We start from the raw sequence: 15,127 nt of genomic DNA, 5'->3' as shown, positions 1-15,127 counted from the left end.
GAATGACAGGTGATAAAGACCAGAGAAGCTTGGCACTGGAATCCAAGGCCAGGCACCCTGAGAAAGAATACTGATTACCCCAAAACATCTTGGTGAGTTGCAATCGGCTGAAGATGGACTGGTCACAAGGGGAGGGCTGGGATGAAGGGAGACCTTTCTGTATCTTTTGAGCCCGGGAAAACCATAGCTAGCTTGAACTTACTACAGCCAACATCTTTTTAGTAAAAGAACCTTTTGCTTCAACCTAATGGAGTCCAGGGTGTTTCTTTCCTAAGGGATCACATTGGGGCAGGTCTGACATGTATTATCCGTTGACTTCAATATGAGTATGAAATGAGGTGGGTAACAAATCCTGAACATTTTGAAGATTGTAGGATCTCCTACAAGTTTTCAAACAAAATGTTGCAGGGTATTCTTCCCAGGCCTTAAGGCTGGCCTGAATCTGAAGCTTTGCAATGCCCCCTTGATTGTAAATGAATCCACCTCACGCACAAAATGATTAACACTTCAACCTCTGAGTCTGCAATTAACGGGAGTAATGCTGATAGTGATCACAGTTAATGAAATGCGCAATTGTGGCTGTCCTTATTGAAATATCAATCTTGGTGAGTTTCCTGGTCCTTGTTCACAAGAATGCAATCGGTTCAAGGATCTGAACTCAAATGGCCAAGGAGTCCTTTGCTCTTCAGGTAAGAGCAATTCATTTCCCAGTTTGTGGCTTGCCATTATGTCTGAATTTCAGATGGTATAATGAGAGCTTAGATGCTATGTTTGCTTATAATCACAGACCGCTGATTATTGAGCCATTGCTGAGTTCTGCCAATACATACGAAGAGACGAATTAGGAAAGACCCCAGTTAGCAGGCAGGACTTTATGCTTAGCCCAGCATGATGCTGCTTGGTCAGAAGGTTCCGTCCAGCTTCCTGCTGGTCCCTCACATCTCTTCCCCGCCCTGCCCCCCTTCCCCTCCCCTCCCGAAAGCTAAGATCCGTATCAGGCTGTGACTAATTCTAATCAAGCAATGCTTGATAACGGGGATTTTCTAGCATAGTAGAGCCAGAGAGTAGATGGTGCCTGACTCTAAGAGGTAGATGTGACATTTTCCTGTATATTTTATAAAGTTAAAACTCAAATTAATATTTCAGGATCCTTAGCCCCCAGGAGGGGCAACTACGGAACCAGGAGGAAAGAAGAGAAGGCTCAAGTATAAGGTCTCCTTGCAACATCCTTCTCCTGTAGCTGCTGCGTCCTTCCAGAGACTTGATCTTCAGGAGTCCCTTCATGTGTGCAGGCAACAACCAACAGTGCTGGAGAGGCCTATGCACAACAGTCCAAGACAACATTCAGGAACAGTTTCCTGCAGCATAATGATATTGTAATAATAATAATAATAAGTAAGTTGGAAGGGACCTTGGAGGTCATCTAGTCCAACCCCCTGCTCAGGCAGGAAACCCTATACCATTCCAGGCAAATGGCTGTCCAGTCTCTTCTTAAAAACCTCCAGTGTTGGAGCATTCACAGCTTCTGGAGGCAGGTTGTTCCACTGGTTAATTGTCCTAACTGTCAGGAAGTTTCTCCGTAGTTCCAGGTTGCTTCTCTCCTTGACTAGTTTCCATCCGTTGCTTCTTGTCCTGCTTTCAGGTGCTTTGGAGAATAGCTTGACTCCCTCTTCTTTGGGGCAGCCCCTGAGATATTGGAACACTGCTATCATGTCACCCCTCACCCTTCTCTTCATTAAACTACACACACCCAATTCCAGCAACCGTTACTGCTTCTAAATGTTGGCTTGGGGTTTCTACCAACTGCCTTCTCTTTGTGGGCTGTTGCAGCCATGGCAGCATTTTCAATACCTGGGCATGGCTACTGGGGCTCTTGGAGTTTTGTGCCCATACTGTGCACTACCAATGTTGGATGATTCCACCACAGTCTTTTCCCCCCAGAATTGCACCAAATATGGGGTTGGATCTGGGGCAGTTTCTCCCTACTGTTGTCAAGGGTGAGATGCAATGGATGTAGTTTCTTCCTGTGGGCTGCAATCCTGGCACTGAAAGTGAATAGAGCCCCCCCCCCAAATCTGCCTTCCCAGAAAAGAGGAAGGCAGAATCTGAAAAGTTGGGCAAAGAAGATGGTCTTCTAAGAGGACAATTCATTCCACAACCAATGTGGAAGTTCTACTTGACCTGAGGGGAGCTTTATATAGGATTGAATTGGGTCGCTGTTTGGAAAAATCTCCGGTATCCTTCACATTAAGAACAAAAAAGAAACAAAACAGCTTCCTGCACATGACTATCAATTCTAGCGCATCCATTTCCACATGTGCTAGATTTCTACATGCAAGGTAGTTACTTTTTTAGCCTAAAGGGGATTTAACATTCAGTCTCCTGTAAGATTAAGCTAATGGTGATCACAACGTCCCCATCAGGAATCTCTCCACATATTTAGTTAATTGGGGGCAGAGACAGCGAAGAGTCTGTGCTTGGAAAGGAATCTCAGTAAGATGAGCAAAGGCTTGGCCCACCGCGGACAGAATAAATCGGCTTTCTTAGTCAGAGACAGCCTCCCACATCCCTGAGCTTCCTTCCCAGGCGCTTCATTCAAGCAAATTGTCTGATTTAATCTCTAGCAGCGCCTTGCAGCAGAAGCATCCTCCTCAAGGACTCAAAGGGCACGTTGCTTGTAGAATTTTCCCAAACTACTGGACCTCTTGTGCAATCTCACTCGTTGTCATCTGCACTTTCTGACCTGTGATTTGTTATGCACAGGTAATCCTCAACTTACAACAGTTCACTCAGCGACCATTCAAAGTTACAGCGGCACTGGGAAAAGTGACTTATAGCTGTTTTTCACATTTACGACCGCTGCAGCCTCCCCGTGATCACGTGATAAAAATTCCAATGCTTGGTAACTGACTCACACTTATGACGGCTGCAGTGCCCCAGGATCATGTGATCACCTTTTGCGACCTTCTGACAAGCAGACTCGATGGGGAAGCCAGATGCACTGAACAACTGTGTTAATTGCTGAACAACTGCAGTGATTCGCTTAACAAGCAAGGTCACAATTTCACAAAAGGGCAAAATTCACTTAACAAATGTTTCGAACAGCCACAGAAATGTTGGGCTTGATTGTGGTCGTAAGTGGAGGACGACCTGTATATATCCTCATGTCTTAAAACAGGGTCTCCAACCTAGGGACTTCTGGGAGTTGAACTCCACCAGTCTTAAAGTTGCCAAGGTTGGAGATCCCTCTTCTTAAAGTCTACACCAGGAGGATTTTTTTTTTAAAAAAAAAATATTATAGAGAACTGAATTACACCTTCAACTTACAACTGAGGCTAGAATTTCCTTCACCAAGTAAGCTGGTTGTTAAGGGAGTTGTGCCCAATTTCATTGCCTTTTTTGCTACCGTTGTTAAGCAAATCACCACCGTCGTTCAGTGTATCAGTTTGTGGTTAGCCAAATCTGGCTTCACCCATTAGCGTGGCTTGTTGGAAACCTGCTAGTAAGACTGCAGATGGGGAGGACGCGACTCTGGCATGCTGCAACATATCGGTTGCCGAGTGTCTGAATTTTGATCATGTGACTCTGGGGATGCTATAATAGTCGTAAGGGTGAGGACTGATTGCAAGTCAGCTTTTTCAGTGCTGTTTTAACTTTGAATGGTTGTAAGTGCAATGGAGTACCGGCATTGAAGACGAATCCTGAGTCTTTCTGGCTGAGAAAGAAATCCACTGTACATTCATTTAGGTATATTCACATACATATACACAAACATGCACTTTCTTTTTATTTTATTTTAATTTGTTTTGTATTTTTTCACACTATCTGAAGGAACACGTCCCAAACTTCATATCAGTCTATTAGGTCAATAACAGGAATATAAAATGTTGAGTAAAATGTGCCCTGGGGCTAGGAGACTCTCATCTCGGAGGAATGGAATCAGCAATTTGTAGACAATCTACCAAGGGAGGCATGCTGTCTCCAAGGAGCAAAGATCAAAGATGCGACTGAGGCTTACTAAAAAACTTAAGCCCACAGATTATTATCCCTTTCTCCTCATTCATGTGGGGACAAACAGTACAACAAAGAACCTGAAAACAATATCAAGAGACAGCAGCTAGGCATGAAAGCCAAAGAGACTGGGGTACAGATGGTGTTTTCATCTGTACTTCCAATGAAAGGTCAACATCCAATGAAGAGAATGGAGGATTTTAGAAGTAAACCACTGGCTTAAAGGGTGAAACCATCAAGAGATATTTAGACTTCTAGACCACGATCTACATTACCCCCATGAAGGACTTCTGGTAGCAGATGGGCTACACCTCATAAGAACTGGAAAGAATATGTTTGGGAAACAACTGGCTTTAAACTAACATTGGAAGGGGAGGGAGAGAATCTTTAGGACTGAATTCCATGCATAAACTTCAAGACAACCAATCAACTGGTGAGAAGGAAGCGGAACTCAGATACAAAACAGGGATGTGGGGTGCAAACACAGGATCAATCAAAAAGGATTCAGATGCCAATTCACTAATGCTCAAAGTAAGAGGAACAAACAAGGCAAACTTGAGGTCCCAGTATAGGAAGGCAAGTATGATATTGTTGCCATTACTGAAACTTGGTGGGATGGAATCCTTGACTGTAACATACTGATATAAGGATTTAAATTGTTCAAAAGAAACAGACCTAACAAAAGAGGAGGTGGAGTAACACTATATGTAAGAAACAACTATTTCTACAGAAATACATAAAACTAAGGACGAAAACTTTTAAAGAAGAGACTGAACAGTCACTTGTCTGAGATGGTATAGGTTCTCCTGCTTCAGTGGGGGGCTGGACTAGGTGACCTCCAAGGTCCTTTCCAGCTCTATTCTATTCCATGAAAAAAACCTTCTTGAGTGCCTATAGGTCAGGGGTCAGCAACCTGAAACAGTGAAAGAGCCACTCAGAACCGGTTCCCTCACAAAAGGAAAAACTGGGAGCCGCAAAAAAATGTGTGTGCATGCGCGTACATGTGCGCATGTGCAGAACAGGGTTTGACTGAAGAGTGGAGCCAAGGCAAGATATGCACCTACCCTGCATATTTGAATTGATTGGTTGAACTTTTTTAGTCCCACTTTTTTTTTGGACTGCACATGGCAGAAGACTGGGAGCCGCAGGAGACGGCTGAAAGAGCCACATGTGGCTCCGGAGCCGCGGGTTGCAGACCTCTGGTATAGGTTAATATAAAAGGAAACTGGAACGACCTTGCCGTACTACAGGCCACCCAACCAAACAGAGGAAACAGATGAACTGTTTGCTAATCAGTTAGTTAAGGTGTGTAGGAAGGATGCTACAGTAGTCGTGGGGGACTTTATCCTGACATCAACTGGGAGACAAATTCCACACAGAACGGGAGCTTAAACAGGTTCCTGATAAACCTGCCATCCCAAAGATAGAGGAGGGAACCAGAGGATCAGCTATACTGGACTTAAATCAGGGAGAAAGTGGAACTGCTTAATTCATTCTTTGCAAAAAGAAAATATAGTCCAACCTATCAAAAGCAATGCTGCAGAAGACAGAATAGAAATACATGTCAAAATAGGAAAGAAAATGGAAAGAGAACACCTATCCACTCTAGATGAGTTCAAATCACCAGGACAAGAGGGATTGCAGCCCGGGCTTCTGGAGGAACTGGCAAACATGGTCATAGAACCACGGAAAAAAAATCTTTCAAAGATCCTGGAGCATTAGGGAACTACCAGAGGACTGGAAAAAAGTTGATGTGGTTCCAATCTACAAAAAAAGAAAAAAAAGTGTATCCAGGAAACTACAGACCAATCAGCTTGACATCAATGCCTGGGTAGATCCTGGAAAAGATAATCAAGCAAAACATTTGTGAGCACCCAGAAACGAAAAAGGCAAGTAATAGAAGTAGCACGTGCTTGTCAAAAACAGATCATGCCAGACAAACCTTACTGCCATATTTGACAAAGTGACTAAATTAGTGGAGCAGCAAAATGCAGTGGACATAGTATGCTTGGACTTCACTAAGGCATTTGACAAAGTAGATCACAGCCTATTTCTTGGTAAGATAGAACAGTGTGGAATAGATGGCATCACCATCAGATCAATTTGCAGTTGCCTGACCAACTACAGTCATTGTGTGATCCCCGATGGAGTTACATCTACATAGAGGGGACATGCAATGGGGTACTTCAGGTCTTGGGGCATGTACTCTTCAACATCGTCATAAGTGATCTAGATGAGGGCATTGAAGGAGTGCAGACAACACTAAGCAAGGGAGAATTGCCAACACTTTGGAAGATAGATTCAAGATTCAGAAAGATCTTGACAGATTTGAACACTGGGCCTATCCAACAAAATGCAATTTCTACAGTTAGGCAGGAAAAACCAAGTGCATAGGTATATAGGAGGTACCTGGCTCAACAGTAACAATTGTGAGAGGGATCTAGAGTCCTGTTGGACAACCATGTAAGTATGAGCCAGTAGTGTGCTACAGCTGCCAAAAAAGCCAACGTAGTCCTAGGCTGCATGAACAGAGGAATAGCATAAAGATCACAGGAAGTGACAGGGCTGCTTTATACTGCACTGGTGAGACCACACTTGGAATACTGCATCCAGTTCTGGTCACCAGATTCAAAAAGATGCTGAGGCCCTACAAAGAGTTCCGAGAACAACAAAAACGATAAGGGCTCTGGAGGCTAAATCACGAACGCTTAAGGGAACCAGGTACGTTTAGCCTAAGGAAGAGAAGGCTTAGGGGTGACCTGATGGCTGTCTTCCAACACCTGAAGGGCATCGATTTATTCTCCATAGCACCTGAGGGCAGGACAAGAAGTAATGGGTGGAAGCTTGTTAAAGAGAGACCCTACCTGGAGCTAAGGAGAAATTTCCTGACAGTGAGAACAGTTAATGAGTGGAGGTTTTAAAGAAAAGACTGGATAGTCATTTGTCTGGGATGGAATAGGGTCTCCTGCTTGAGCAGGGGGTTTGACTAGTTAGAGACCTCCAAGTTCACTTTCAGTCTTAGGGTTCTATGATTCTGAGACAGAGAGGTAAGATATATGAGAGACAGAGGGAGGCAGGGATGGAACAGCTTGCCTCCAGATGTTGTGAGTGCACCATCACTGGAGGCTTTCAAGAAACATTTGGACAATCAATTGTCTGGAGTGATATAGGGTCTCCTGCTTGTGCAGGGGGTTGGACTAGAAGACCACCATGGTCCCTTCCAACTCTGTTATTCTGCCTCCTGCCCCCTCTCCACAATAACCTAAATGATTGTTAGCTCCACCTGCAGCTATGTGTGTGTGTGTGTGTGTGTGTGTGTGTGTGTGTGTGTGTCTTTTTCCAGGACCTGGGCCCTAATTGCTTCCCCCTGGGAACCAGTTCTCTTTCTGGAATTGCCTGTTTCCTTTTGGCTCCCCGAGGTCTTGTGCAAATCTATACGGCTGCGTGGTCCTTGAGATGTGAGGAGTGGAGTGAAGTGGTACTTTTAATAAAAATGCCATCAGTTTGACAAAGTTATGTTTTATTTCTTTGTTGATCACCTGTAGTAGGCCTACTTTTTCAAGCCCTGTATGGGGTGGAAATACACTGTGACCATATGTTGAGATTCAATTTTTTTAAAAGACAAAAGTCTAAGCCATAGTTTTATTTCCCTATGTAGAGAATATACATAGTTTAAGTGAAGCTTTAGAATCTATTTTTCTGCACAGGCTAATTTATAAAACCTAAATCTGCTTTCAATTTCCCAGTAAACTTTATGGAAAAAGCCCACCTCTTTTTGGTCAAGTCTTCTATCTTTATTTTCTATATTCTTTTGTGTTTTGTTAAATTGCAAATAGATGCTGATACTCTCTCAGTTGAATGTATTATAAAACTGATTTGAATAATAATAGAACCAATGCAACCAGCATGTAGAACCAGCAAATACTACTGAAGTTAATTACAAAGTGCATCTATTTTGGAAGGACCTAAAGACAATGCCACGGAAGGACACAGAACTGAGAAGCAGCCAAATGAAGTCTTCTGAACTCTGATTTTGGCAGAATCTCTTGTCTGCCTAGTCCAAAGTAGTCCCACTTGAGTTCCACACTTTACCTTTTCAAGATCACGCTGGCTCTTTTCTCAGCCAGGCGATTTGCAATGAAACTTCATTGCCTCGCGCTACTCAGGCTACTGACAGCCCTGAGTTTACACAACACGCTTTGCTCGTCCACTGAACCGGTTTGTTTCCTGGATTGCACAATATCATGAATCATAACCTAACAAGCTGTCTGGATTTGCCATTCTCCTAAGCAGAAGAAAAGGCAAGAATTAAAGTGACATCCTCCTATGTGAATGCAGCTGGCAAAACAGGTGGTCTGAACCAGACTGTGCAAGAGGGTTTATTTCAAGGTTGACTCGCAAGGTGCTTCTGTCCACTCGACAAAGAAGCGGAGGGAGGGGGGCGTGGGGGTGTGATTGGAAGGTGTGGGGAGCTGGGAGGGAGAAAAGGAATTTAGGTGAGCCGTTTGCAGGCTGGGAATGTCTTACAACCCCAAGGTCAGACCCTGAAGACTTTTGAAAGGTGCAGACTGTTTTCCCCGAAATAAAATACTCAACCTGGATTGGTGGACCGAGGAGAGCGGGAGGAGAAGGAAAAGGGGTTTTTGCTATGCTGCATTTCACACCAGAAACTTAGAACGATCTTTGCTTCTTCTGTGCCTGTATGGGTTTCTCAGTAAAGTTTTACTCTTGGTAAAGAAAAATGCCCAGGAGTTTCTTTTGCTGTGCATGCCGGTGGGATGGTTGACATGTTCATTGGACAGAACAGATTCGAAGAAATTCAGAAGGAATTCAGCTCAAATACTATTTCTCAAATAATGGTCTTGAGAACAGAACATTACTTTAGAGACAGCTTGTTGTAATAGTGAGCTAGATACTGGGAGATGGTGACTCCAGCCTTAGACATGAAAGCTCTCTGGGTGATTTTGGGCCAGTCCTCTCTCCCCCCCCATCTTCTGTCATGGGGAAAAGTGGAAGAAGGAGTATTAGGTACTGTATGTTAACCACCTTGAGTCATTTATAAAACTAATAAGGAAATTAATAAATAAAACAAATAGGTTGCTTTTCCATCCACAGGGAGCCACAGTCTTCATATGGCTCCATGGAACAGCTAGAGTCTATCCTGGGAACGCCATTCTTTATGGCAGGGGTGGGGAACAATGGCCCTTTCACGATGTGGACTTCAACTCCCAGAATTCCTCAGCTGGAAGGAATTCTGGGAGTTGAAGTCCACAAGTCTTAAAGTTGCCAAGTTTGGAGACCCTGCTCTATAGAGACAGCAGCAACAGGGCGCAAGGCTTAGGGATACCACATAAGCATCTCTACCTGGGCAGAAGGACCGCTGAAAAGGGAAGTGTCCAGCATGTACTGGACCCTGTGACATAATATTCCCAGGTATGCCCATCTTGTTTAAGGAGGCTATTCCTGGCTCTCACAGCCAGCAATTGTTCATAGATCTCTGCAGAACAGCAGTGGTACTTGATGAAACCTCATTGGGGAAACACCTGTGGCAAAGCCCCTTCCTCTGGCCCATCTTAGGAATGAGCAGGGACAAATGCCAGCTGCAGAGAGCTACACCTCCACCTGCCTGCCTGCCTGCCTGCCTGCTGGGGAGGCTCTGGGTCCCAGCACCATCCCGACTTGTTTATGGAAGCTCAGGTGAGCCGTGCAAAATCCTGGCCAGCTCCCAGCTCCCCCTTGCTCTCTCTCCTCCTTCCAGCAGTACCGCTGCCCTGCTTTCTTCATTTTGCTGGAGGCAAACATGGCTTTCCAAGGAATGGCTCAGTGAACAGGCCACAAAACAAGCTGGTTTCTGAGGCAGAGAACAAGGGGAGGGGGTGCTGCATCTTGCGACAGACCACTGCCCTGTTGGCAACTGGCCTTTGCACGTCCTCACCTGCCCTTTCCAGCTGTCTGCTTGGCAAACGTCATTCTTCAGAGCACAGCTGCAGAGGCTACCTCAAAAGTTGGCAGCCCTGTTACAGCCTACAATAGAAGAAGCACCACCCAGCTTGCCCAATGCTGGACCGATATCCTTGTCTGCAGAACAAGCTCCTGAGCCTGGCCGGGCCGCCAGCTGCCTGCAGAGGCTGCAGTGCCCGCCTTGGGTCGGCTGCCCGGTCCCTGGCAGAGACCCCTGGCAGGCCAACCTGGCCGAGAAATCACGTCGTGGGATTGGTGGTGATTACCTGCCCTGCGCTTCTCTTTCAGGCCTTCGGGCCGGTCATTGGGAAGGCTGGGGCAGAGTCCGGTTTAGGGCTCCATTCAGGGAGAGCCGAAGACCTGAGATGGAAGTGTTGGGCACTGCTCTGGGGAACCTCTGAAAGGGGTTCTTAAATGTCAGGACTGAACAGACGAGGTAAATGTGGGAACACAAGAGACGAATCCCCTTTTATTATATTTACTTTTAATTAAGAACCTGTACAAAACATTCTTTTTAGTCTCCACCCAACCTTTGGGCAAGCGGAAGGGAGACAAGTAAGAGAACTGGTTTGGTCTCGTGGTGAAGCTGCTGGCCTTGAATGCAGGAAGTGTTGAGTTCTAATCCTGCCTCAGGCATGCAAGCCAACTTTGGGCCGGTTACTCTCTTTCAGGTGAACCCACTTCACAGGATTGTTTTTGTTGGGGGGGGGAAATAAGAGGAGTGTTAGGTATGTTCACCACCTTCTAAAGCGATAAAGGATAAAAATCTAATCAATCCATCAGAGCCAAAGCTGCCCTGGGTTAAGGCACTGATCGGACTTCCTCTGGATGCTCCTACGTGCTTCCCCTGGACAGCCTCCTACACACCAGGCTGCAAAATGGCAGCCTTTCCCTAGTCAGCAGCACAGTTGGGTTTTCCTGTCTCTCCTGCCCGGTATTTACTAGGGGCTCAGATTTCTGCCCCTCCCTCCAATCTGGTAGCCCTTGTTCCACTGTTCCTTGTTCTCCTCTGAGTAGCTCTAACCCCTGAACCTCCTCTGTTGGCACCTTGCCTTCTCAGGGCTGGGCTCTTTGGAAACAGTCTAGGCATAATTGCACAGAGCGCCATTCACAGCCTGGAAACAGAATTCCCAGCTCAGAGAGCTCTTCAGCGCCCACGATCCCCCCCCCAGCTCCTGCTCCCACCCATTTCACCAGGAAGGCCCTTAGATTCCTCCACAAAGTCGCCCTTTCCAGTCTTCTGACAATCCTTCTGACAGACCAGCCCTGTCTCTAGCACAAGCCCCTTGTGAGAAAAGATTTGTTCCCAGCCATAAGCAAGTACCTACTTTGCCGATCAACAGCTGGCTTCCCAAATGACACGGTCTCTGAGCATATCTGCAGTGCTGTCCATAAAGTTATTCCAGCCACATGCACAAACAAGGCTGCGTTCCCACATTCCCATTCGTAGCTCAATTTGGCTGGCTTTTTTCAGCTCCGTCTCCCCTCCCTTGCAAGCAGACGAGCCTTTCTCTGGAACAGGATTATTCCCCATTACAAAGTGCACAACATGGAGACTAGTGAAACAGCCAGGAGCCCCTCGCAGCCAAGACAGAGGCAGACTGTGCTTGGTGGCCCCAAGAAATAGCCGTTGGAAGCAGACAAAAGTTCCCGTCCAACTGCCTGGCCCGTCTCAGCCGGTGCTCAGCAAGAAGGCCTTTGCCTTGGATTCAGGCAACAGAGATGCCTCCCTCCTCCCTCTGGCCTCTTGCCAAATGAGACCCAGGACTGTGTTATAGCTGGTGCAGCAGGTGTGATGCAAAGCCGCTTAGCTAGACAGAGATGTACTGGTGATCTCACGATGACTGTGGTGCAGGGAGGTTTAGGGCTTGCAGTAATACATGTTGTTTGTAAGCAGGTATGAAAAACGCAGCTGTGCCCAAGGGATCAGTAAAGATCCACTTCAATCCCAAAGCATGAAAAGGAAGCACACTTACCTCCCATTCTAGTAATATAATGCTCAAGATTTTGCAACTCAAACTTCAGCAATGTACAGGATGAAAATTGCCTGATGTTTAAGCCTTGTACAGAAGGGGCAGGGGTACCTGAAGCCCCATGGCTACGATTCCCTTGCCAAGGGGATGGCGAGGGAATCATAGCCCAGGAAGCAACAGTTAGAATGAAATGCAGAATAACTAAACTGCCCGAAGTTGCAAAAAGGATGTGTCTAGGTTGCACATAAAGATAAGCAGAATGAAGCATGAGAAATGCTGGGCTGGAAGCAATTGAAGTTGATTTTGGTTGTGAGAAACCACAATCAGAGATAAGCTGATGACTAGTGGAGAGGAAGAGGTGTTGTTGTTTTTTTTTGCAGATGAAGAGAGTGCAAAAGCCAGACTTTCCTGCTCAACATTAATGGGGCTGCGGGGTGGGGGTGGGGAAAAAGCATCATGCCAATTCAAAAAGGCAGAATGATCACACATTTTATCTTTCCAGGCAGAAAAATGTACTGTGATGCTGACTGTAGCACCGATAAAGAGACATCTGCTATTTGTGAGAAAAACTACGATAGATCTAGATCAAATATGGAACAGTGGAGATATCACACTGTCAATATATCGTCAGGGCTGCAGTTTCCCCTGTTGTAACATATGGATCTGTAGCTGGATCATGAGAAAAGCCAAACAAAGAAAACCGATCCTTTGAACTGTGGTTCTGGAGAAATAGTCGGGAACATGTTGGATCACCAGAAGAACAAGCAAGTCAATACCAGATGGCGAAGTAAAATCTCACTGCTTACCAGAAGAAGGAATAATGACACTAAAGCTGAAATATTTGGACATATCGTCTGAAGGCGAGAATCACAAAAGACTCTGATGCTTAGAAAAATGGAAGAGGCCAAGTGAAGACCAGGTGGCTGATATTATGACCGATGGTGGGAGCTTTCAAGAACTCTAAGAAGTAGTTATGGATGAACAATCTTGAGGAAACGATGCTTTGGGTCACAAAGACTTGGAAGCAATTGAAGGACTGAACTACCCAAATCCTCCCCCCCCCTCAGGTGGGGCAGATGGTGGGGAGAAGCAGCTGAACACAATGTGAGGCCCAGGTGAGTAGACAGATTCTATTTAAAGACTCTGTTAAGAAAGAAAGTGACAAGTGGAATTATCTCTAACTCAATGGGAGCCATTCTCATCTTCACTCACTCTCTGGATGTGCTGAAGGATCTGATGCACCTCTACAGAAGGTTTGATATTCAACTGGTTCTCTACAGCTGCCCATCGACTTCCATGCTTTGGCCAGGCATGAGGGACTGCCAGCCTCCGTGTCTCCCCAGCTAGCCTCCTATTGTGCTCTCCTTGGCTGTCTTTGGGCTGAGTGCCTCCCTCTGCCCAAACATTCCTCTCTTGGAACAAGAGCCGCTTGTAAAAGATGGTTGGAAGGTTCTGTTTCACTGGAAACAGAGCCCAGTGGCCTCTGAGCCATGTGGTGGTGGTCCATGGGGAGGGGGCTGCCTCCATAAGAGCCTGTGGGAAGAAGCAGACCTCTTCTCCCAGCCTGATTCCTACTGAAGTTCCCCAGGTGTGGGTCTGGAAGATGAATCACCTCCTCTGTCTGGAGGGTTTGGAAGACCAGTGGGCAGAGGCAGGACTGCTTCCCAGAGGGGGACGTACACACACAGGAACGCACACACATATTGTACACACACACCTGCACAAGCATGTTTCAAGGCTCAGCTTTGGGGACGTTGAGGCTGTCTAGCTCACAGCAGCCTTCCTTCCAAGGAAGCCTAAAACAAAAGACTGCAACCTGCTTTGCCAGGGGCTTCACAGGGAGGCACCAAACTGCCACGAGGGGCTTGCTTCAGACCTGCAAACCTGCTGCTCCACCTCTTCACGCACTCTGCCTGTTGTCTGGCTGTGTGGTGCCTGTTTGTGTGTAGCTGTTTGCACTGTGAGAATCCAAGCAGGTAACATACAGATAAAGGAATCCCTGCTTTTCCCTCAGATAGGAGACGCCTACGGGGAGGACTGGGGGAAGAAAGGAAGGAAGGAAGGAAGGAAGGAAGGAAGGAAGGAAGGAAGGAAGGAAGGAAGGAAGGAAGGAAGGATCTCTGTCTCACTGCATTAGCCCCTTTGTAACTCCCTCCCGCAGCAGACTGGCACGAAGGGGGAGCTGCCCAGGAGCCAGGAGAGAGGCTAAGCGCGTCCGCTGCCCTCCCTTCCCGCGGCTGCAGAGGCTGAGTGCCCCCCCCCCCACACACCATACAGCAAGCCTTGTCCGCACTCCGACAGGCAGCCTCTGTCTCGGGGCTTCGAGCTGGTTTCGGCCGGACACGCGCGCGGGGGCAACAGGTGCAGCGCGGCCAGGAGCGCCCTCTCCGCTCCTGGCTCCGCGGCGGATGGCGCCCGGGAGCGCCACGCCAGGCGCCCGGAGGAGGCCAGGAGGCGGCGGCCTGTCCCGCCCGGCGCCCGGCGCCCGGCTCCCCTCGCCCGAGCCGCGCCGCCCGCATGCCTACCTTCCAGGCAGCAGGTCCGCCACAAGCCCGAGTGCGTCAGGACTTCCTCGTTCTTCCGGCTGGTGTCGTTGTCGCCGCTGGACTTGGTCCTGCAGACGCCGCGGGAGTAGAGCCAGTAGTCGGTGCCCACCGCGATGGTCATGAGGCTGAAGGCGGCGAAGGCGCCCAGGGTGGTGATCAGCATCTGGACGCCGCGCTCACACATCCTCATCGCCGCGCATGGCCCCGCGGGCGGGCGGGCGGGCAGCGGCCAGCCGGCCGGCCGAGCCAGGCTGCGCTCAGCCCCGAGCAGGCGCCGCGCCGGCCGGCCGCGGCCCCGCTGCGCACTCCCTGCCCGCCCGGCCCCGCTGGGACGGGGCGCGCGGCTGAGGAGCAGCCCGGCGCCGGAGCCCCATCCCCGGGCGGGCTCGGCGGCGGCGGGAGGGAAGGCGAGGAGGGCTCCGGCGAGCGCGGCGCGCGGTCTGCGTGTGCCGGAGCCAGCGCCAGCCCGCCCGAGCAGCAGGCGGCGAGGGGAGGCGGCGGCGGCGGCGGCGCGGCCGGCGGGAGGAGGGAGGCAGGAAGCCCGTCACGGCAGCCCCTCCCGCGCCAGCAGCCGGCCGGCCCCGGGAGTCCTGCGCAGGCGGCGGGCGAGCGGCGCTCCCGGCCGCGGGTGCTGAA

At 48.3% G+C, this 15,127-nt stretch overlaps 1 protein-coding gene across 1 annotated transcript in view; it reads right to left on the bottom strand.

Moving 5' to 3' along the window:
• CACNG3 (calcium voltage-gated channel auxiliary subunit gamma 3) overlaps positions 1-14,681 on the bottom strand; it is a gene marked incomplete at its 5' end in the record, with an annotated part of 76,366 nt that extends 61,685 nt beyond the window's left edge. The window contains one exon of the mRNA XM_083372477.1: positions 14,471-14,681. Within this exon, the coding sequence (XP_083228603.1) occupies positions 14,471-14,681 (211 nt within the window). The remainder of the gene's footprint in view (positions 1-14,470) is intronic.
• Between the last annotated feature and the right edge of the window lie 446 nt (positions 14,682-15,127).

This window comes from Vipera ursinii (assembly GCF_947247035.1).
Source record: "Vipera ursinii genome assembly, chromosome: 13".
NCBI lineage: Eukaryota > Metazoa > Chordata > Lepidosauria > Squamata > Viperidae > Vipera > Vipera ursinii.
Note: the sequence above shows the minus strand (reverse complement) of the source record. Positions and strands in the feature narration are given on the sequence as shown.